Here is a 22,513-nt window from a genome sequence, read left to right on the forward strand (position 1 = left end):
TTTCATCAAGAAATGGTCGACAACAGCACCCACAATCCCACACTACTTAACAAAGTCATCAAACCTTGAACATTTTGATTGATTTGAGACCCCTAGTGGCACGAATTACACACTACGCATTTAACTAGACCTCGTTGTTCGCACATTTTCAAGTCCTAGATGATTAATATAGTATAATATATATAACGTAGTTCCTTCAGGTGTTCACTAGACTTCAGGTAATACTGATATTTGACACATGTCTGGTGCAGGTTGGTTTTTGTTGTGTAAAGCTCCAGTACCAGTTTTGGATTGGGTAGTATCATATGTAAAGTAATGTCATGTCTCTCTTTACTGTCTGACTGCACCAATCATCTGCATCCATGTGTGTTAGTATCCAGTAAATGTTGCAACTATAGGTCCTGTGAAAACGAGGAAGAAGACGGAGTGTAGCCGCTGTGTTGCGTTAGCCTCGCGAGCTAACATTCAGCCGTCTGTGAGCAGAAAAATGGTATTTGGTCAGGTTTAGGTCAGAGGGGAACATTAAAGTGAAACTCTCGCCGAAATGCAACCTAGGCTTTTTTTGTGAATGTACCCGAGTCAAACCTTCGTGTTAAAGCATAGTTACGACGAAAGGTGCGTTCCACCTTAACTCTCCTCCATGTTTCTTCGCACTCGGAAATCAATACTTCTCAGCTGGCAGGACGACGGCTAGCAGAACAAGCTACTGCTAACGTGAGTTGTTCAAAAACCTTCTTTTGAGTAAACTCTGTGTACACAAACAGTGTTCTCAATGCTTGTGTTCATGTGTAGAGACCCTGGTGATACTACGAGCAAAGTTTCATGTTGTGTCGAGCCTTCTTAGTGTTTTAAAAATAGAGATTTTGATGCTATCGTGCCTAAGTGCCTGTAGCACTCACATTGAAAATGAGTTTGACCCGAAAACGAAAATACGGTCAATCTTAAAAGTGCCTCTTTCGTCATAATTATGCTTTTACATGAAGGTCTGACTCATATACATTCACAAAAAAAGCCTAGGTTGCATTTTGGCGAGAGTTTCACTTTAAGTAGTGACTTACACTAAATCGACTTTTTCGAGTAAAACAAATTCTGTATTCAGTCACTTTATTACACTATTTATTGATTCTGGTCCCATCCTATTAGTTCTTCCTTACAATAGTGGTTATTTTCTTTTTTTGCCGATGGAACCGTCGTTTTGTGAATTCTGAACTGCTGTCAGATGAAATATGAAGGCACCAAATCAATAATGCAGAAAGTCGTGGGAAAATTGAGCGACACTGGAGCACCGATCCGGCACAGTTTATCTATCTCACAAAGCTTTTGACAACCGTTTCAACAAAACCTCAGATGTCATTTATGACGTGATCCCCGAGCTTAAAGGAAAAGTTCGCCCCGAAACTTAAAATTTGGCGTGAGTAGATAACGATTTTCGGCTGAACTTTTCCTTCAAGCACCTCGAGAACCTGCAGAAGGAACTGAAAATTCAACTGAAAATTATTGTTTCAGCCTCGTGCTTTTGGACGGCAGCTCTTTTACAGAACATGTGATGTGGACATTCATGAGAGTGACACACAACCAATCGGGTAAATCAATCAAGCGTACTTAACTTACTATTTGACTTTACCTTTTATGATTTATGCATTTTGAATATACAACATGACTCGTGTAATCATTTTCTGAAGCACCGCATAGTCTGAAAAGTGTTTCGAATCATCACGACGGTCAGCAGGAGTTAAGCTTTGGAAAATGATCAAAGTATTCAGTCGTAGAAGACCCGTATAGAAACCACCCGTTGTTTTTTTTCCCTTTGCTTTAATGGGACGCTGTCTTGTGCAGCAGCTCCCTTGAGATACCCACCATTTATACCGTCTGTCTCTTGTGAGTACTGCCTCCACTTCCCTGACATGTTCGCTCTGAAGTAGCATGTCGACACGGCCGTAATAATTTAAGAGGAGTGGCTGCTTTATGTCAACAACAGCATCTTCGCAGTGGATGCCATTACAGGTGTAAACTGACAATCACATGCCTTGTGATATTAGCCTAAGAAGAAAGCCAGCGTAGGAATAGCCTGTGCTAACGGGAGCCTGCAGGAGGAGAGCTTTAATTTCCATTCCTTCTGTGTTCAACAGTGATTTATGATTTGAAGGGGACATAAATCACGATGCCTTATTTTTCTTTTCTACAGAGTGCTATTTTTCATACAGCCAGCTTTATATGTGCATTGTATCACCTTTTCTTATGCCCATTTTTTTTGAGAGACATAAGCTCTCTGACTGACGGGGACCCTCCCCCCCCCCCCACCCCGGCGCTGCCTGACGACAGGAAGCCAAACTTACCTAGCACACCGAGCCGATAGTTCATGGTGACCACGATGACGTTTCCGTAGGCAGCAAGGATGCTGCCGTCAAACATGTTCCCTGAGCCCTCCATGTAGGAGCCGCCGTGGATGAACAGCATCACCGGCTTCTTACGACGATCCCGAATATCTGCACAACACACGCAAACAATAGTAATGGTTAGTTCAGTTTTCATTCATTCGTAGGGTTTTCTTTTCCACATACTTAGGCCAAATCCCAATATACCCCTTACCACCTAGGGGTGTCGGGGTGGGTGTTCGAATAGGAACACTTCACACTGACAGTTATGAGAATCTTGATTTCTCTGTAGCTAACTAGCTAGCAAGCCAACATTACCTAGTTTTGCTGCTGTGTGCATGCATTTTGATGTATGTCAATGTTGCGTTCCCTCTCTGTGACGGCACATGGCACCTGAAATGTAACCATAGCTCCACTGACATCAGTGCAGGCTGGCAATGCAGGCGCACAGGTTGCTTATGTTAGCCTATAAAGCACCGCTGGTGACCAGGAAATGAAGGAGTGTCACTTTGAACACTTGAGTGATGGTGTGAGGATGAGAAAGATTTAAGAGCATCCGTGCTTTTCTTTCTCCATCAGATAAATGGCAAAATCGAGATAACACCAGCAACACAAGAGCAATCACCACAGCTAAAGATGGCGTATTGTAAATGTCCGGTTGCATCTGTTTCCATAAACGCCATCGGCATTGACGACTGCTGATATATCAGTATCAGGGTCTTGAAGGCTTGCTCCATTTCTTGGGGGGAGATTTTAACCACCACCCCTTTTAACTCTGCCCTTTAGGGGGCACTTGAAAATGAGGGCTACGGGTAAACATTGGAACGGGGGAGAGCTTAAGTGTCCACGGGCAACAGGTAGCTCTAGATTTGTATAAGTGCAGCAGTCTTTTAGGCAAAAGCATCCAAATGCATCTTTCTCAAGCCTCCTGCAGCCAGTGATTCATTACAAAGAGAACATACAGATACTAAGCATGAAGAATTTCCAGTACACTGCCTTTAAGTTGGCAGCAAGTATTTCATGTCTGCCCCACTGGGCTTATCCTCTATATTTTATTCGGTGATGTCTGTCGCCGCCCCCCCGTCCTGCGCAGTGGTGGTACCTTCCCAAACTGTTATCCCCCCCTCCATGTGTGGAGCGAATGGTGCAGCCAGTTCTGATGCCCTCTCTGTTATTGGCGTCTTTGTGCCCATCAGTGTGTTGCTATGGTTCACTCTGTCGGCCCGTGTGCATCCCCCCCCCCTCTCCTCCCCGGCCTTATGAAACTCCCCCTCTCGCGGCGTCTGTGGTATGGTCTGAGTGTCTGAGCGTGGATAAGGCTGAGAGAGCTGCCAGTGCAGCCCATTTAGGCTGAGCGTCTGCACTGTGCAGGGCCTGTGGATAATTTGTATGAAAGCCAGACCAAGTGGAAACATAAATAACAGCCACAGCATCTGTTTACCCTGATGAGCTTCAGCACTCAGAGATGGGTGAGACAGAGAGATAGGAGGAGAGAGAGAGAGAGAGAGAGAGAGGGAGATAAAGGAGGGTGGGGGGGTAAGACGGAGGGAGGAAGGAGATGAAAATAGGGCAGTGTGAGGGAACTGACAGGGGTAGAGGCACGGATGGGTGGTTCAAACCCCCCCCAAAAAACATGATAGCGAGGATGAAAATATATGAAATGTTACAAAGCAAGTCATACATAGCGAGGTACGCTAATGAACACTCAAATTCACGCCGTATTCATACAGAGATGCACACCCGAAAACACACACACACACACACACACACACAAACTCTTGCATAGGCAGCTGCGATGTCGAGTCGCTATGGAAACTGCTTCTCGCTAATAGAGCTGCACCGACTCACTGAATGCCTGTTGCCTTGGTAACAAATTCTACTCACGTATTTGCACACCCGCCTGCATCACCACCTGAATCTCAGGTTACACATGCACTTGGGTGCGTCACTCACAGTCGCGCACACACGAGCGGGAAAAAAAAAAGGGGAGGGGGGGGGGAATGGTACGTATGGCTTCAAACATACGTACGACGCAAGCAGACTGGCTAAAAATAAAAAAAAAAGGAGGAAAAAAAAACGTTCAGTCGTACACCCCGACGCGCTGCTCTTCTTCATCTCTCCACTGGTGTATTCTGAACCCTCGGCTGATTTCCCAGAGGATATGTAAACAAGTTCAATTATCCCGGCATTACCAGGACAGTATAGAGGAATGACATATCAGCAGGACGTCACCGGCGCCACTCAGAGTGACACTCGCACCATAAATTAAATCCTGAGAGGAGAGGAACTTTGGCAATGACATAGCTTCCGTTTCAAAGGCAGTCGGTATTTCTTTAACTTTGAAATACATGATTTGATTGAATATATTTGATGCACATTTCTCTCTGCAAAACTTAAAGGTCCAGTGTCGAGGATTTAGAGGAATCTTTTTTCCAGAAATGGAATGTAGCATTCGTAATTATGTTTTACTATGTGTATAAGCACCTAAAACTTAGAATTTTTTTGTGAAACGATGTGGGGTTTCTTCCAGGGAGACTGTCACATTGCACTGCCATGTTTCTACAGAAGCCCAGAATGGACAAACCAAACACCTGCTCTAAAGAGGCCCTTTCATGTTTTTTTTTTCTACAGCCACCGTTGGTTCTCTACATGAAGGGTGACGCCAGGGGAATTTCAGTTGATTGCAACCTGCAACCTCACTACTAGATGCTACCGAATCCTCCACGCTGGACATTTTAAAAACAGCGCTGCGCTGATTTAACAGCGCACTTCTATAACTTTGTGGGACTCATGATAGATCAAAATCTGGTGCCTACATTACCTCTGATGCAACTTGACTGCAGCCAATAGGGTTGGAGAGTCAGGCGTGTTATTTTGGCAGCGGCAGTTCAAGTCTTTCTCGACTCAATTGACATCACATGAGGTAATTTATCAGATTTCATGCATCTTCGTCGTTGCATGTCCTCCCCAAAAACCCCCCGTGACATCATTGGATCGTTGACTACCGATTTAAAGCCCTATGTTTGCATAAGGACTCCATGATTGAGAGCCAGAGGACATTTTGTTGCAGCGACTTGTTAATCACAAAATAACCCTGAAGCTCACCCTGATTTATCATCTGTTTAAATCTAAATTGGACCATAATTTACAAAATGAACATCTTGCTGTATGGAAGATAGCAATTGTATAGCAATTCGGCATTCAACACATTGGGACACCGTTTACTGAGGGAGTAAATCAAGTCAGAAGTAGGGTCCTTTTCTCATAAGCTTACATGCAATCAGACGTCTTTTTGAAACCAGTGGAGTTGCCCCCTGCTGGCCATTAGAGAGAATACCGGATTAAGTTTCTACAGGAGGTGGGCCGGTTCCTTTGCTTACACTTTTAATGCCGGGTTGTGTCTTTAATGCCTTTTCAAGCTCTGCTCCACTTGCCTGGACCAGAAAATGGATTCTCCCACTGAGGTTTTCTTTCATTCTTTTGTCCCCGAAAGGCTGAAACAAGATAGTGTTTTGTTTTTTTTTGTCCTACTTAAACAGGTATCTGTTGCTGCGCTGGACAGCAAAATGTAAGCAGCTTGCAATCTTAGCTCTGATAGATCAACCGATTCATTCAGCATATCACAACTATAGCTCTGCTGAGGTTTTTATTTTCATTTTCACCTCTGTTAGGACACCATGTTTTTAAAGCAATAATATAGTATTGCAGGGAATCAAGGTCAATGTTGAATGAAGTGCAAATCTATGAAACCGAACTTTGGCTGTAATTTTTGATCGCAAAACCAACTCTTTGTTTCACTTTCATTTCTGTAAATTGTCAAACTTTGAAGTTACAACTGAGATATTTGCAAAGCCCAATAAAGGCTAAGAGTAAGCCCAGGAAAAAAAAAAAAAAAACCCAAATGGAAATAAAAATCCATTCATTTTGGAGCAAAAAAAGATAAAAAGCTCATGCATACCTACAATGCCTTAATGAAAGGTGGATTGGAAAAAAGGTCCGAGTGGTGTAAAAAGAAGAGCACTTCTTGGAGTCTATCTCATCGCTTGTAAGTTCTTTTATTCCGACCGCATTTCGGGTCTTTAGACTTTTCATCGGCTGAGCTTAAAAGCAACATTCATCTACTTTATATGATATTAAAATCTGGAACAAACGGTGTCGGTAGGAGATGATAAAAGCACCTGAAGACATCACACCGATTGCATTAGGTAAGCATTTCCCTGCAACGTAATATGATAAAACAGGAAAACGTGGAAACAGAGCAGGATGTGAGTCGCAGTGGTAGAAACTGATGGAGAGGGGCTCGGCGCAAACGGAGGGTGATTCGGGGGGTGCGGGGTCGCAGGGTGAAAGTGTTTCACTCAGCCCCAAATCCAAGACCAACAAGGAGCTCACTGTCTCTCCTGATCCTCCACAACACTGGCACATTATTCACTTCTCTCTCTCTCTTCAACCTAACCTGACACTATCCTCCCTAACACCCCCCTCCTTAACATCCATTCTCAATTTAATGTCTCACCTCCTGATAGAAACTGCCTATTTTCTACTTTTTCATTATTCCGGTTCTGTCTCATTCGGTCTCGTATGGAAATCTGAATTGATTTGGGTGTAAAAAAAAAGTTTTCGGCCTGACTCAGCGCCTTTGAATGCTGTTTGCAACCCACACCCCACACCCGAACAATGCAGTTTTCCTCGCGATTTACTTTGGGAAAAAAAACGAAGATGCTAATGATCGTGTTCTCCGGCGATGTTTGGGAACCCGTTTCCAATCCATACCCGAGCAATTAAGCGAGGAATTCAGGCCTGTACAACCCGGGCCCTCCCGATTCTGTCAGGATCCATCAGGTGTCGGCATAAATGTCAAGCTCTACCAGTCTCCTACTCATCCACCCTCTCAATCTCTCTTTCTCTACATCTCTCTCACTTTCAAAGCTCTATAAATGTCATTTCATCATGCACTTGTCTTCATTATGACTATTTTTTTTCCCTCCTCTCCCCCTCATCGCTCTCCCCTGTGCTCTCGCAACCGCTCAGCTTTTCCTTTTTCTTTCATCTCTATTCTATCATTCTGCTCCTCTCCCAGGCAATCCTGCATGAATCCTTCCTTCTGTTTTCACCGTTAAGAAACCACACAATTGGATTAGCTACATCTGTCTCTTTTTAAACCACAGCAATTAGAGATGCAAGGGAGAGAGAATTCAATACCCAAATAGCACAGAGCCCAAAATAAAAAAAAATAAAAAAATAAATAAATAAAACAAAAAAACACACACACATTGGCACAAATTAGAGCACATGCACTCAGGCGTGGACTCGCACATACGCCGTGCTCGAGGAGACGTCACATGCTCAGACGTGTGCATAATGCTATGTAATATACAGTACATCTGGGCACGTGTACAGAAACAGATGCACACGCTGTCTGCACAGATTTTGGCTGCATCAGTAAAGAGAGCGTCTCTGTTTGACTGCAGTGAACTTGAAAATGTACAGCGATAGCAGGGATGTGCAGAAATCCTCCACCCCCACCACCACCACCACCACTACCACCACCACCCCACTTTAAAAATGAAGAATTGCAGGAAGCCCGGTAACATTATGAAGGCCAATAATTTAGCAGATCGTTTCGCGAGGACTTTAGCGCGAGAACAAAAAGTGCAGGTGGAAAAAAAGGACTGAATATTGATTTTGCGGCGATGCATCACGCAGGATAGTCAGAACATCAGCGTGTGGTTGATCAGCCACATAGCAACAGAGGGAGGAAAGTAAATTAGCTCCTCAGGCAGGGGCCCAAAGAGCAGCGTTGGTGACGGGAGGGAGTGAGGAGCAACTATTTTGTATGGAGCTCCTAATGCAGTTCAGCTGAAAGCGTGCCTCCGAGAGGGAGTGACAGATTTGTGCACTAATAAAGGCGGCTAACAATGGACAATGTAATGTGCTCAGAGAGTGATGAGGCTAAGACGATTATTAATACAGATACAAACACAACAGTCCCCACAGAGTTTGAAAATGGAGCACGAGGAGGGGCGGGAAAAAAAAAGAAAAAAAGCATGCAATTAAAATACCTTCATCCCTTGGTCTGTTCATTGTAGACTCATCTTGTTTTTTCGTGAGCGGACCTGAGGTTCAGAGAGAGAGAGAGAGAGAGGGGAGGGGGAGGGGGAGGAGGAGAGACAAAAGACAAAATTCAAAAAGATTGCATTTGCAAATAAAAACAGAGGAGGAAAAACAATTGGAAGATTAAAATGGAGAAAGATGAGACAGTCGGCTCCGCTACGTTTCGGCGGCCGCGTACGACTGAAGACAAACTGTTTACGAGGATTACACACCGTTTCCTGAAAAGATAACCCCGAACTCATCTGTTTTAACCGCTTAGGATCTAGTCACGGACTGCCTAGCAAATGACCCCAGGGGCCGCTTCTCCTCGACCCTTCTCCCAATCAGCCCTGACACACGGCTGCTTTGTGGAGAAAAATCAATGAGCGGAATCAAGCCATCACTCTTTTAAGTCAGAAAGAAAAAAAAAAAGAAAAAAAAAAGAAAAAGCAAAGGAATGCCAAGATGAGTCTGTATCCTGCTCCGGCTCAGGGAGGACGGTGTTGCAGTCCTCGGGCAAAAGTCCCTGCTTGATCCAGGGAGACTAGGCTGTCAAAACATAACACTGAGGAGACACAAGCTCACACGGGCGGGCACAGATACTCATCCTGGATCCATGTGACCTTGTACGCACATTGTGCGCGGAGATGTGCCGCCGTTAAGGCCTGGAATGTGAGTCTTTCTGTGGAAATTAGCAAAGAGAGAGGGAGCTGTTTGGGATATTTACACCGCTTGCGAAGGGATGTGACAGGATTCCCCCTCGCCAAGGTCAAAGAGGAGCCCCACATTAAGCTTTAATGGTAACGCCAGTTAAATGCTCCATAGGGCACAGGCAATAACAAGCATTTATCACGGACCGACCAACGCCTCGGCACGTCAACCTCTGTAGGTCTTAACTGATAAGGATCCCATTAATTTGTTTTTTTCTTGGTTTCTGTCAGCGGAGCTCTCCATCAGCCCGCAATTACCTCAGCGTTTTGTGCCGTTCTTAGTCAGTGTCCGCGAGTCTTCAAGGGGGCCGTTAAAGCACGCTCACGTTCGCACGCGCGCACACACACGTGCAGCCCCACACACTATGTGTTGCATGCTAACAGTGTCCTTATCATCTGTTGCTGTCCTCCTCGTTTCCCACCCAGCAGCACACTCCCCAGCTCTCCGGCAGAGGGGAGGGAGGCGCGTTTCAGTCTCTCATTTTATAGAAAACTCTACGTTGGGGTTGCCAAGGGGTTTATCACTCAGCCAGTGTGCTGCTGACATGTCTGTTTCTATCGTTCTGCTGGAAACCTCCCAGAGAAGTTTGTGGCACAAATGTGGTGTATACACAAAAGAGGGACACAGAGCATCGCTGCACTCCACCCTCATAATGCTGCATTTTCAAACCCGTCTCTCGAAAATGAAAATGGTTTCCTGATATAAAATGTTTATCTTCCGTCCTAAATGGAAAAAAGGATCAATGCTGAATGGATTTGCTGCATCCTCCCCGAGTATCACCATGCAGGCGCCGGAATCCGGGGAGCACTTCCTGCTATAGAGGGAGATGGTAGAGTGTTTGGACCTGGGCTAACAGAGCAAATTGTCAGACGGACCGGTAATGGATAAAAAGGCACATTAGTCCTCCGTCTTGTCAGCACTTCCCGACTACTTAGCACCACTCTAAAACCACACCTCGCCAGTTAATGGAGAGTCTGATTTCATTCTTTTCCTAATGCCTAATAAAGTGCTAACCTATACCTGAGAATAAGCTCCGCTCAAACAGTCGCACTTTGTAACAGACCATCAGAACTTCACCTTAAGGCCTGATCTCGCCTCTACTGAAGTTGTATCACTGTCTTGAACGACAAGACCGTTTTCATATAATCTGTTGATTTGTAATTGTTGCGTCTATTAAATGTCAAACAATGGTGTAAAGGCCCATAACAATTACCCAGAACCCACGGTCTTTGTTTTGTCAGATCAACAGTCCAACATACAGACTGTTCACGTTTGGTATCACCATCTGTCCCGAGTGATCTGATCACAAACGGAGCCGCCTCGAGCTCGTCAATTCACGCCTCGCGCCTTGACATGTGTCTCCGGTGACCTCTTCCCTGCTCCAAATGCAAATATACACCTACGTCACTGAAACAAACGCTTTCCACACAAAGATGGAGATATCTTCATGTGTGAGTTTCTCCGCGCACAACTTTTCTCCACAAACTTCAAATCAATCCCAATCGCAAGCAAGACGCTTGATAATATCCCTTAAAATGTTGGTCGTTGGGACGGCGTGGAGGTTTTTGCTGTTGTTTCACATTGAGACGGGTGTTTTTGAAAAGACGCAGATATGAGTAGATAAGTTATGTGTGTGTGAATGCTAAGGAAAGAAAGGACAATAAGTACAAATCCTCTTTATCAAGTAAAGATTTGAATTGAAGAGAATACTCATGGCCCTGTCACAGTCTTGACTAAACGAAAGACTACGATGGATTAGAAGAGACAAAAAGTAGGATGTAGCCAAATGGAAACGTGCTCCCATCGCTACCATCTGCCTCGGTAGAGAAGCCTGCCAGTTGGTTGTACTGTCACATGACGGAACGGGCCACTGGTCACTGAAATACAGTGGCCCACGCTGGAGCATTTAGCTCGGATTGTCCCAGTACTGTTTGACCCGATGCAGCTCCCTCTCTCAGTCAACAGCGTTTTCTGTTCGGTTCAGTGAGCTAGTGGCCGGAGCGCAAGCTGTCTCCCGTCCCTCTCCATTTCCTCAGTGCAGTAAACGGGATGAAGCTGCAGTATGTCATGTCTATGGTGGCCTGTCTGCTTGACAAGGTGTCAGACACAGCTTCGGTTCAACCCCTGCATCCGGGTAGCAGCTTCCAGCACATGCAGTCCTATCCTTTCTGCTCTCCGACTCTTCCACCGTGCCCCCAGCCTCCAGCGCCATCATTGCCTCCACTGTCCTGCCTCCTGAAATATGGTTTTTAATAAAGAGCACGGTAAATGGCTGCTCTAGCGGCAATAAAAATGAAGGATCTCAGGCCCTTGGCTGAGGAGTGTCTTGAGGAAATAGGAATGCAGTGAGACAGTGCTCTTGCCTGGAAGCCTAGCCACACAGTGTAGTTAGGGTGGAACACTGTGGAAGGAGGTAGGGTGCAAGAAAGATCGATAAATTAACAGTCTAAACATCACTCGAGTCCACAAGAACACCTGTGTTATTTGTGTTATTCTTAAAGGTTATAAGATTTTCATTTGAGTTGAAGACGTAGCCGGCTACATAGTGGCCTGGTTGGGAAGGGCACGGAGCTTATTTGCATTCAGAACAGTGACCCCTTCTACCGCCATCTGCATAAAGATGGAGGAGAGAGGAGAAGAGGCAGGGATGATTTCAGGGAGGAGAGAGCGGGACGGGTGAGCAGATGCAGAAAGAAGAAGAAAAAAAAAAAAGAGCTGGGAATTTTCTTTGGTCCGAAGAATGATGCAGAGACGGTTGAGAGTATTTCTGGTTCTGAAACAGATATATCAGGTGAGAGGGGACGACTTAAGGTAGAATGGGAGGATTGTACATAATGTTGTACTCCGCAGATTAAATGTGTCAAAATCGAGTTGTGCAGGCCAGATTTGGCACCAAAACATTTTGATCCAGGCTGCCTATGATTCTGTGCTGCCAATTCATTTTGGCCCACTACATCCGCTGTGAGTGGGAATGCAGCTGCTCGCTGCCAAACACAGCACAAAACAGCGCCGACATCCCCCCTTTAAACATGCTCGACCAACACTCACTGATACTATTTTAGCAAGCTAACCTGCCTCGTCAGAGTCAAGTCAGTTTTATTTATATCGCCCAATATCACAAATCACAGTTCTGCCTCAATGGGCTTACAATCTGTGCCCAACTGCCTCACTCGCTAGAAGTTTAGCATGCTGAAAATAGCTGATGCTGAATGTTGTTATTTTTTTTTAAGTATAAGGCCCCAAACCAAAATACTTGACAAGTCAGAGACCTCCAAATCTGTAATTCTGTCCAATAGTTTTCGAGAAATCTCATTCCAAATGTTAAAACTCCTCTCAAGTAAATTAAGGGGATCATCAAACTCAAAAGGGTACATCATCAGGGAACCATGGATGTCTGTACAGAATTTCAAGGGAATTCTATCCCACAGTTGGGATGTTTCCCTTCATAGAAAAAAATCAACCACCTGGTGACACTGGAGGAAATGACAAGGGATCACCAAAGTCAGGAGGATTTAGCCCTTGGGGACCATGAATGTACAGTATTTTGTTGCAATACATCCAGAAGCGGTTGAGATGTTTCACTATCAAACAAAAATGTCAACCTGCTGGTGACGCTAGAGGAAAAGTCAGATGATCACAAAAGTCAGGGGGGTTTAGCCTCTGGAAACCATGAATGTCTGTACAGAATTTCATGGCAATACATCCAGCAGTTGCTGAGATATTTCCATTGAGATACGTCACCGGCATAGCTCAAATCAATAATGCAGAGCTGAAGACAGGTGGGACACAAGACACTTCTCCTTCCATCAATACAAGTGCTGTGCAGTCAAACTCACTATGATACATCAACAGGGAACCATGAATGTCTGTAAAGAATTTCAAGGCAATCCATCCAATAGTGGTTGAGAAGTGTCCCCACAAACAAAACGACAACCTGCTGGTGAAGCTGGAGGAAAAGTCAAGAGGATGACAAAGTCAGGAGGGGTTCTGCCCTTGGGGACCATGAATGTCTGTACAGAATTTCACGACAATACATCCCACAGTTGAGACGTTTCACTTCAAGAGAAAAAATTCAACCAGCTGGTTGGTGATGCCACAGGAAAAGACAGGGGATCACCAAAGTCTGGAGGATTTAGCCACTGGGGACCATGATCATACAGTATTTCATTGCAATACATCACATAGTTGAGACATTTCATTTCATTCGCAAAAAGAAAAAAAAATCAACCAGCTAGTGACGCTACAGGAAAAGACAGGGATCACCAAAGTCTGGAGGATTTAGCCACTGGGGACCATGAATGTCTGTACAGAATTCCATGACAATACATCTGGAAGTTGTTATATCAGAGATTGTCATTGCCATCCCTAGATGCGGCTAAAAACATCAATGCAAAGTTAATACTTGAGCTTTCAGGGGCTATAAAGCTGGAAATTCTTTTGCCAGTCTAACACCATGTAAACTATTTGGATTTTTGACAGCAGTTACGTGCAAAAACGTATTGTATTTGATTTCAGGGGGCACTTCAGCTCTCCTTCAGTCTCTCATTCTCTCCCTCACACACACACGAGGCAAAACACATCCTCGGGGACGGCGTCAGCCTTGTGTAAGCAGTGACCCCTGACAATAAGTGACAGATTCTGACAAGCAAATAGGGGCTACATGTAAAATCAGTCTCACTCATTTGCACACCTTCTCCTCTGGGAATATCACGGGAGACTCTACATCATCCTCTCAGCGAGTATGTGACATATGTACGATAAGCTCACATATTGCAACCACAGAGCACTCGTTCAACCAAATAGTTTTACATCTTCCCGTATATTAAGAGTAGATAAAATCATTTTACAATGTTTTTTTTTTGTTCCCTGCTTCGTCTATCTTTATACAACAGTAATACTTTATATTTTACACAAGCATCTGTTTCCATCTTTTTGTGGGACCGTGTGGAGGGGCATCGATAAAAAGAAATTAGCTACATTTCTGACACGAAGTAGAATGTGGTTTCAGCTTTAGTGCTAGAAAATACAACAGTGACTTCCCATACGACCAGCAGCAGTGATGCACAAACATGTTTTTCTCGAGTACTCTCAGGTGAGCCCATTAATCGTAGACTTTTTTTTTTTTTTTTTTTTACATTTTATCATCAGTAGCATATGCTTTCCCTCTCTTTGAGGCTGGGTTCTTTTACCTACCCATCTGCTTTCTCGAACGCTCTCTCCACTGGATGGACAAGGAAGAGGTTGAGGCTTCGCTGTATTGTTTTTTTGTTTTGTTTTTGAACCCGAACACACCGAAACAAGGTTGCATTTGGATTTGGATTTGCTTCTTCTAATCAAGCTGCTACACTAAGATGTTATTCACTGTCAAACCACTTTAACTACAGCGCAGCAACCTGAAGAGTTGTAACTTGCATGTGTATCCGACCAAAATGGTCACCGGGGTTTACAAACAGTTAATTACAGCACTTTGACGATAAGTTTGATACGACCATGCGACCTCGGTGAGATAATTTGTCAGTAGCTAACGCCCTGTTGTGATTCACAGCATTAGAGTCTTGATCAGTTCCATTTAATAATAACACAATGGATGACAATCTGAATGTTAGTCCTTCAGCTAATTGAAATGATAAAAATATCTACATCTCTTGTTAACAACTGAAAGTAAACCAGGCTTTTGTGCACCTCATACCCTCGTCAGTTCAGTTTATATTTCAGACTGTTTTGTTCCCTCACTCTTTGTGCTCGTTCCCTGCTCCTCCTGTGTTCCCAGTACCTCGTGTTTTTCTGGTTTGCCCTTTTCTTTTTTGGTATTACTTTGGTATTTTCCTTTGCCTGGCCTTTTGTTACTTGGATTTTGGATTGTGACTTTGGTTATTAGCATTAAAGCTAGCTTTTCATACCTTTACCTGCCTGCTTTTGTGTGTGTCTTGTGTTTGGGTCTGCAATGGTTTATAAAGAGGAAGGAAAAAGTCTCAGAGTCTTAACACAACAAATTTAATTAGAACTGTGGAACATTACGTCATCATCTTTTACTCGCAAGATCTTTTAGCCTTTCTTACCATCCGGTGTGTAGGAACGTTTTTTTAAAAATACAAAACTGTGACAATATCGGTTATCTCGCTGATATATCGGCCACGAGAAGAGGGTAATCATCCTTTATTGTATCAGCTGAAAAAAGCCTTGTTGTGCATGTCTAAACTACACAAACTGCCTGTTGGCTTGATAAGTCTTATCACAATTGAACGCTTTTAACAGGAACTGATACGTAAAACTAACTTTTCACCTTTTGTTGGTATTTAGCTTCATCCCCTTCATTGTCTGACATATTTTGAACAGATATGGTGGAAGACTTTTGATGATTTTAGCCTCACAAAATTTGAAGGTAGAATTATTTAACAATAAAACAGTAATAGAAATTGGAAGATTTACATTGAAAGCAGTGTTACCAGTGTTCCTTTAGTTTTTTCTATCATAATCATTACTTCTGCCTTGAAACAGTGTTGTCTTTGGTAACGTATTATGTTTGCTTTACTTCATTTTAACGTACTACAACGTTTCTCGAGCCTGACCACGGTAGCACAGCATCCATGTCCATGAAACAAGTTATGTTAGCATTGCTCATGCTAGCTGGTTGTTAAAGCGGCTTTCTTGATAGCACTTGAGTCTTCCTCTGCATTGCTTGCGCAAAACGTTTGTTAGTCAGCCGACACAAGAAGTGGACCCAGACTAAGTTAATCTCCTCCTTAATCTAGTTTGAGAGTTTTGTCTCACTTACCATCTTCAGTGGGCACATAAATGTTGAGGTAAAGGCAGTCCTCACTCTGGTTCTGAACATACGTCGCTGCAGCGTCCAGGTTGTCTGTGAACCACACAGGTAGCATGATCTCAGGTAGAACCCCGTGCACGTTCTGGGGACACACTGGGGCAAACTGGGTGGCATTGCGGATCTCTTGCCAGGAGCCTGGAGCTTCGGGAGGCTGAAAGCGGCGCTCGCCGATAGGTGCTGTGGCATACGGCACGCCTAAGTACTGTTCCACGGGCCCCAAGATCTCATTGTTGAGATCCCTCCTAATACCACGGACCTTTCCATAGCCTGTGGATACTATGGGGTGTTTCAGGTCGACCCGTTGACATGTGGACAGGGTCAGGTGTAGCGCTAGTCCCAAGAGCCACAGCAGACAGTGATCAGCAACCTGCTGAGAAGTATAACGGCGCTTCCCACCATAGCCTTGGTGGCTGGCAGCATTGAGAGGAAAAAACAACATGTCCAAAATAAAAGCTGCTTTCGTCATATGAGTAGGACTTCAGCTCGGTGCAGAGGAGGATCACAAACTCAGTGGGTGATGGGAGATAACAAAGGCAAAAAGAGGATCTGTGGACGGGGACAGATTAACTGTTTTCCTAGGGTGACATGGCGAGGGACAGGTAGCATTCTCAGGTAGACTCTGTGGTCTCATCCGTCGTCCGCCTCGGAACTCCTGATGGATCCAGAGCTGCAGTCAGGAAGCCAATTACACCTGGAAGACAAGGACAGGTTTGAGTCAGTGTGTGTGAATCAGTGTGGTATTAAAGTCCTGTCGGCGTGTTTAAAAAGGCACAAGAGGACAACATGGAGGAGATGATTTAACCTAAGATGAGATGTCTGGAATAATGGTACTTGACTGCAGATGACTCCTTTGTGGTACATTTTCTATTAAGCCCAGCTAAAGTTTGCTATTCTCCCGCAACTACAGACTCCAGGGGCTAGTATACCTGTGGTGTCATGTGATGTGGTGGTCTTGAAGACAGAGGGGGGACGCTAAAAACTAACAATTAAAATGACCCAAAACTAGGGCTAAGGGATAATGGCCTTAATATAATATAATACAGCAATAAATAAGTGTGTATCATAATATATACTGCATCTCAATTGTCTGAGATCTCCTCACAAGCACTTAATTAATGCAAGGACTGGATGACAAAATCAAATACCTCAATTTGAATATCGCAACGGTGTTGTAGAAGACAATTTTTACAAAACATTAACACAATGAGGTTTTTTTGAATAGTCATCAGTAATGTGGATATAAGGACTCAGTGGGTAAAGACAAATAGAACAGTCTGGTAATTTCAGAAAAAACATGAAAAGACGATTATATCACGATAACAATATAATACTGATATATTGCCCAACTCTACCTAAAGCCAGTGATGCATCTACAAGAAGCCGACCAATCAGACTTCACGCACAGAGCCATGAATTCATTAATTTAGAGATACAAACTCCAACAAACTCACCCACGTGGTTTTGTATATGAGAAAAGGGCGAATCTTGTAATATTTGTGACTATACTATTTCTGACTTTTTGTAAACTACTGAAAATATTTGACACAGTGATTGAGCCCCAGTGTGCACAGGATGTAATGCGTTCTTGTCTCACGGCAAATGACTAAGTAATGGTAAATATGGAGGACGTCATCGGTGTTATTGATTGGCCACAGGATCACGGGAGCACATTTTAGCACGCTAACACACTAATCTTAAGTTTGTCAACATGAGTATGCTAGCATGGTGACATTTACTGTGCCTACTTACATCTTTCACAGAGCCACCAGTGTCGCTGCAGTCTCTTGGTCATGCGGAGGCCTTGTCCAATTTGAATTTAATAAAAACTTTCTCGCCTTCCTCCAGATTTAACTGTTGTAATTAAACATGTTCTGCTGCCTAATAGTCGAAACCAAGACTCACCTCTAACAGTTCAACCAACCATTTTTCATTTCACAGGTTTCACTTCTGCAGATAAAGTAGCAGACACGGTGTCTGAAATGAGAGGTACAAATCTTCATTGTACCATTGTAACGCCATCTGACCGCATTATCAATCTCGACACACAATTTAAGTGACATTTTTAGGCTGCATTTTATCACCACCGCTCGTGATAAGCGGCCGGTCTGGTTAAACTCTTGGTTTCCTGCGGCTCCCGTCTAAAATCAGCATATTTTACAACTGAAATATTTCTAAAATTCAACTCTGGTCACGCATCACGTCCTCGCTGAACAGGCAAACAGCCATGTACATCACATCTGCAAGAGCAGCTTGTGTGATGCCTCCCTAATGGATTTTGGGTGCAAACACACAGCTGTATTTAGTTGTAAACTTGTGATCACATCACCATGGGGCACACTGGGGTGCAAACTGTGGCAAGAGCAAAAGGTTACATTTGAATCTGCCTCATGTCACCAACTAGGAAGAACTCAGAGAAGCTTACAGCAAGCTTGTGAAGGCGGATTATTATCTCAAAGTATTCAGACTGGTTGCGAAAACTTAATTTGCAGTCCAGAGGGGAGCTTTATCGATGAACGCGGTTTAATGTGGCCCCTGCTTCCTATTTTCATCTTGCAGATAATTACAATATTTTGAAGTGTAAAACAACACTTGACTTACAATCGACTTGAATCCTCAGAGAACACAAAACAAATACAAACGTGTTCAGACATAGAGCAAAACCCCGTTGGCGAACGCAACCCTTTCAGCCATCCACACTGTGTCGGAGTTAGCCTTTCCCTCTCAACTCACTTCAGTTGGTTCCTGCTTCCACATCATTACAGATGAATGGGCAGTGCTTATCTGACTCTGGCTTTGGGAGACGGAGCCGTTTAGGTGTGATAAAGGCTTTATGTGGCGCTAACTGTTGGTTGAACGCCGCCTCATCCCCTCCACCCTCAGCCCCGCAACATCCACACACCACTGCCAGTCGGCAGACACAAGGGATGACAGGAAAATACAGCGGAGAGATGGCGTGCAACATTACAGGATGTTCAAAGTAAGCGATGTGAGCGGCAAAACAGGAACCAGTTGCCTGGAAAAATATTCAGTTCATTAAAGACCTCTGTGCGACTCCATCTTACGACAACTCTACTCGTTCTGAGGAGCAGGAGGGAGGACGCGTGAGGACACCCCGAATCGTCATTAAAAAAAGTTAATGTGCACACGGCCCGAGGCTGAAATCCAACTAAGAGAAAAGATTCATGTGAATTACACACAATACGTGACTCTACACATTGGGTAAAAGACTCATTGTGAGTGAGGTAAGTTTACGTGATTTAGAGAAGCCACTATCTTATTTGGAATACGAGGCACATTTTTCTAATTTTTTCTTGACCCTTTTTTGGAGCCGGGCACATGCACAGTAAGATAGTGATAAAATTTAAGGCTGTTATTGGAAAAAAACTGACATTGCAATATATATATATTTTTTTCTGAAATATACATTGCAATACAAACAAATACAAAATTATTCACAGGATAACTCAATAGAGGCTACGCACTGATGCCACAGTGGGCAGGAGTCGCTATGATCAGAACGACTGAACGGCAGAAAAATGACTGAGTGGCAACTTTGTTCGTGTTTATCAAGTGATGCAAACTTAACGTTCTGCTTGAATGCTGTAGAAATTAAATATATGTATGTATATATATATATATATATATATAAAAAAAAACACATCTGAAATGACTAAAGTTGACTTGCCTTACTTTGACTGTCAAGAATGTGCACACTGCAGTGATATATTTTGTGGCCCCAAGTCGTAGTGGTTTGAATACTTAGATGTTAAATATCACTCTAACGCCTGTGTGGTTAAAATAAAGCTACATCCGGGACACGGTTATCCTAATTGAGCATCTTGTCCCTGCACAAAACTGTACATTTTTTCTTCTTACGCTTCCGTTTTGTTAAACTAACTACATATAACATGTTGACTGTTGAGCTGTTATTCTTGCCTTCGGACATCCAGAGTCATGCTAATTGTTTTACCCGGTTTTGAGTCTTTAAGCTCAACCAACAGGCTGCTAGCTGTGGCGTCACATTTAAAAGATGCATAAGAGAGTGGTATTGATCTTTTAGCTACATATAACACATAATCGATTGTAGGATCAAGTGGAAGACTGAAAACGATACAAACACAACCACACACATCAATAAATACATGGTATACTGTAGACAGTGAATAGCTCGATGCTTACACTTGCTATGGTTATATAACAATTTTGATTTTCGCAGCCGTCTGTTCTTGTCCCCTGTCAGTTAAATCTGACTGAACATACAGCACAAGGTCGAGTTCTGAGCGCCTTCAACATGCACAGTAATCCCAGGGATGTGCACAATAGCACTGTCTGTCCTTACTGGCTGGTATAGCGTACCGTGGCTGTAGTTTAAGTGTCTGTCAGATTGTTTATCGTACTGCTTGCTTCCTCGCATGCAGTAGCAACGGTGTACACACGAGCGTAAAAACCCAATGAGGCGTCAGATGTTGCACGCGAGACTCACAAATCGGTCTGCTCTCAACCTTTCACATGTGACTTGCGAGTGGTGGTACCTTAACATCCCCAACATCTGTTCACGTCAGCCATCCGTGAGCTGAAACGGCACCGAGCTCGCATCTCCACGCATAAAACGGAACAAATTGACACACAAAGCTGGAGCTGTTTGAGGAGGTAATGCCGCCCTACCAGCGGGAATTTTTTATGGGTTTGTTTAAAATGAAATGGTCAGAGTTGTTTGTGGGAAACTTTCGCAGGGATGCTGGTGCTGTGGGGAATGCTTGCCTTGGGATTGTATATTGCTTTGTTCCCACTTAGAGTGTTAAAACTACATGGGCCTCTACAGCTGTCAAGCTGCTCTCCTCTGCTAGTCAACATCTGTGGATGACAAGCAGCTTAGCAAGCCAGAAACAGAGTGCCGAGTTTATAGACCAAACTTGGGCATCTGCTATCTACTGTCGCTGTGCGGAGAGAAAGGGACCCTTCAATTATAAAATAAAACAAAGCTCTGCTGGCTGTATCCTGTATTCTCCGGCAACCACCAGTGTCTAGATAATCCATTGTCTCCTTGCATTGATATCTGATGGGAAGATAACTCCCTTTGGCGAGAGACATCAATAGTGGCATTGAGAATTTGTGTGTAACGACTGACTGCAAGTGCACCATTATTCCTAGTGCTATGGACATGACCTCTGGATGTTTCTTTCATTGAACCAGTCTCTGTGAGTGCAGTTCACTACAGGTATCTTCCCTTTTCTAAGAGATCCTGGGGGAAAATAACTGGTGTGGAAACTGAGTCATCTGATCAATCCATTGCCTTCTACTGTTTTGGTTGGGAGAACTACCTGAAGGCCTTGGATAACACACAGTTCCTTATTCGGCTGATTTATTGATTTAATATAAATATAAACTTAACAGTTTTGAGGCTACTCTGTGACCCAGGTCTTGGTAAGTTTAAGTGCTGTATTGTAGGCAACTGGTCTTGTTTCCGTTCTTAAAGATGTTTCACCTCTCATCCAAGAGGCTTCTTCAGTTCTCACTAACTGGAGGGGAGTTGCAGGCTTTCAAACTGTGTGGGAGTGTCCTTACATAGTCTTTAGGACACCCGTGAGCTCTGAGTTTAATGTCATGGCAATCATTCACATCTGGGCTCACCTAGCTCTCGCAACCCACATGAAGGCCGGTTGGATCAACGACCCACAAGTGGCCATAACGACTCTAAAAGTCAGAGCTCAGGTTTCCTTAACGGCTCTGTCAGGACACTCCCACACAGGGTTTAAAAGCCTGCAACTCCCCTCCAGTCAGTTAGAACTGAAGAGGCCTCTTGGAGAGACGGAAATACTTCTAGTTGCCTACAATTCGGCACTCAGAATATGCTAACTAGACTAATCTCTACTTCACCGGGTAGCAGTGGTACAAATCTGCCCAACTGTTCCTTTCAGGTGTGAAACCCATATCATGTATTTCCCTAAAATCAATAAAAATGAATAAATAAAATAGAAACAGAGTTTTAGAATACTGCTTACTCTTGCAGATGTCGGTTCAGAGAAAGGAAGTCATGCTCATAATCATAGGACTGGTAATTTGGTGTCCAAAAAGAACGTAACTGCACGGATAACAAAATGTGCATTTCAGTTTAATAAACTGTATTCGTTACTAAATCTGTGGTTTCGGTCAATTCCACCAGAAGGTTTGACTTTCAGGCAGCAGGAGACATGGCAACATGACAACTCAGCATGATGTAAACATAAGGGATTGCTCATAGGCATCATGCCATGAAAACTAACCACACATGCTGTAGGAAGATGGGATTGAAGATTAAGAGAATGTTTCTTTTAGCAGATATCGTGACAGCATAGTATGTGCTTTTGATTTAAAGAGATGTTTAGATGCCTTAATGTTCCATTAAACCTTTAGTGGACTGTAGGCAAGATGAGGAAGTCGTAGTTGTGATGAAGTGCGAGGCTAACAGAGGAGCCGGAGCTAAGATTAGATTCGTCAGGCTGCATATGTGGGCTCAGCCAAAGGGCCT

The 22,513-nt window shown here is 43.8% G+C and overlaps 1 protein-coding gene across 2 annotated transcripts in view; it reads right to left on the reverse strand.

Moving 5' to 3' along the window:
- LOC115594344 (neuroligin-2-like) overlaps nucleotides 1–22,513 on the reverse strand; it is a 66,128-nt gene that overhangs the window by 23,507 nt on the left and 20,108 nt on the right. For both annotated transcript variants that reach the window (XM_030438366.1, XM_030438365.1), the window contains exons 2-4: nucleotides 15,955–16,696; nucleotides 8,438–8,491; nucleotides 2,337–2,486 (exon numbers count right to left, since the gene is read on the reverse strand). In XM_030438366.1, the coding sequence (XP_030294226.1) occupies nucleotides 2,337–2,486; nucleotides 8,438–8,491; nucleotides 15,955–16,471 (721 nt within the window). In that variant the 5' untranslated portion in view covers nucleotides 16,472–16,696. The remainder of the gene's footprint in view (nucleotides 1–2,336; nucleotides 2,487–8,437; nucleotides 8,492–15,954; nucleotides 16,697–22,513) is intronic.

This window comes from Sparus aurata, chromosome 13, assembly GCF_900880675.1.
Source record: "Sparus aurata chromosome 13, fSpaAur1.1, whole genome shotgun sequence".
In the NCBI taxonomy this organism is placed as follows: domain Eukaryota; kingdom Metazoa; phylum Chordata; class Actinopteri; order Spariformes; family Sparidae; genus Sparus; species Sparus aurata.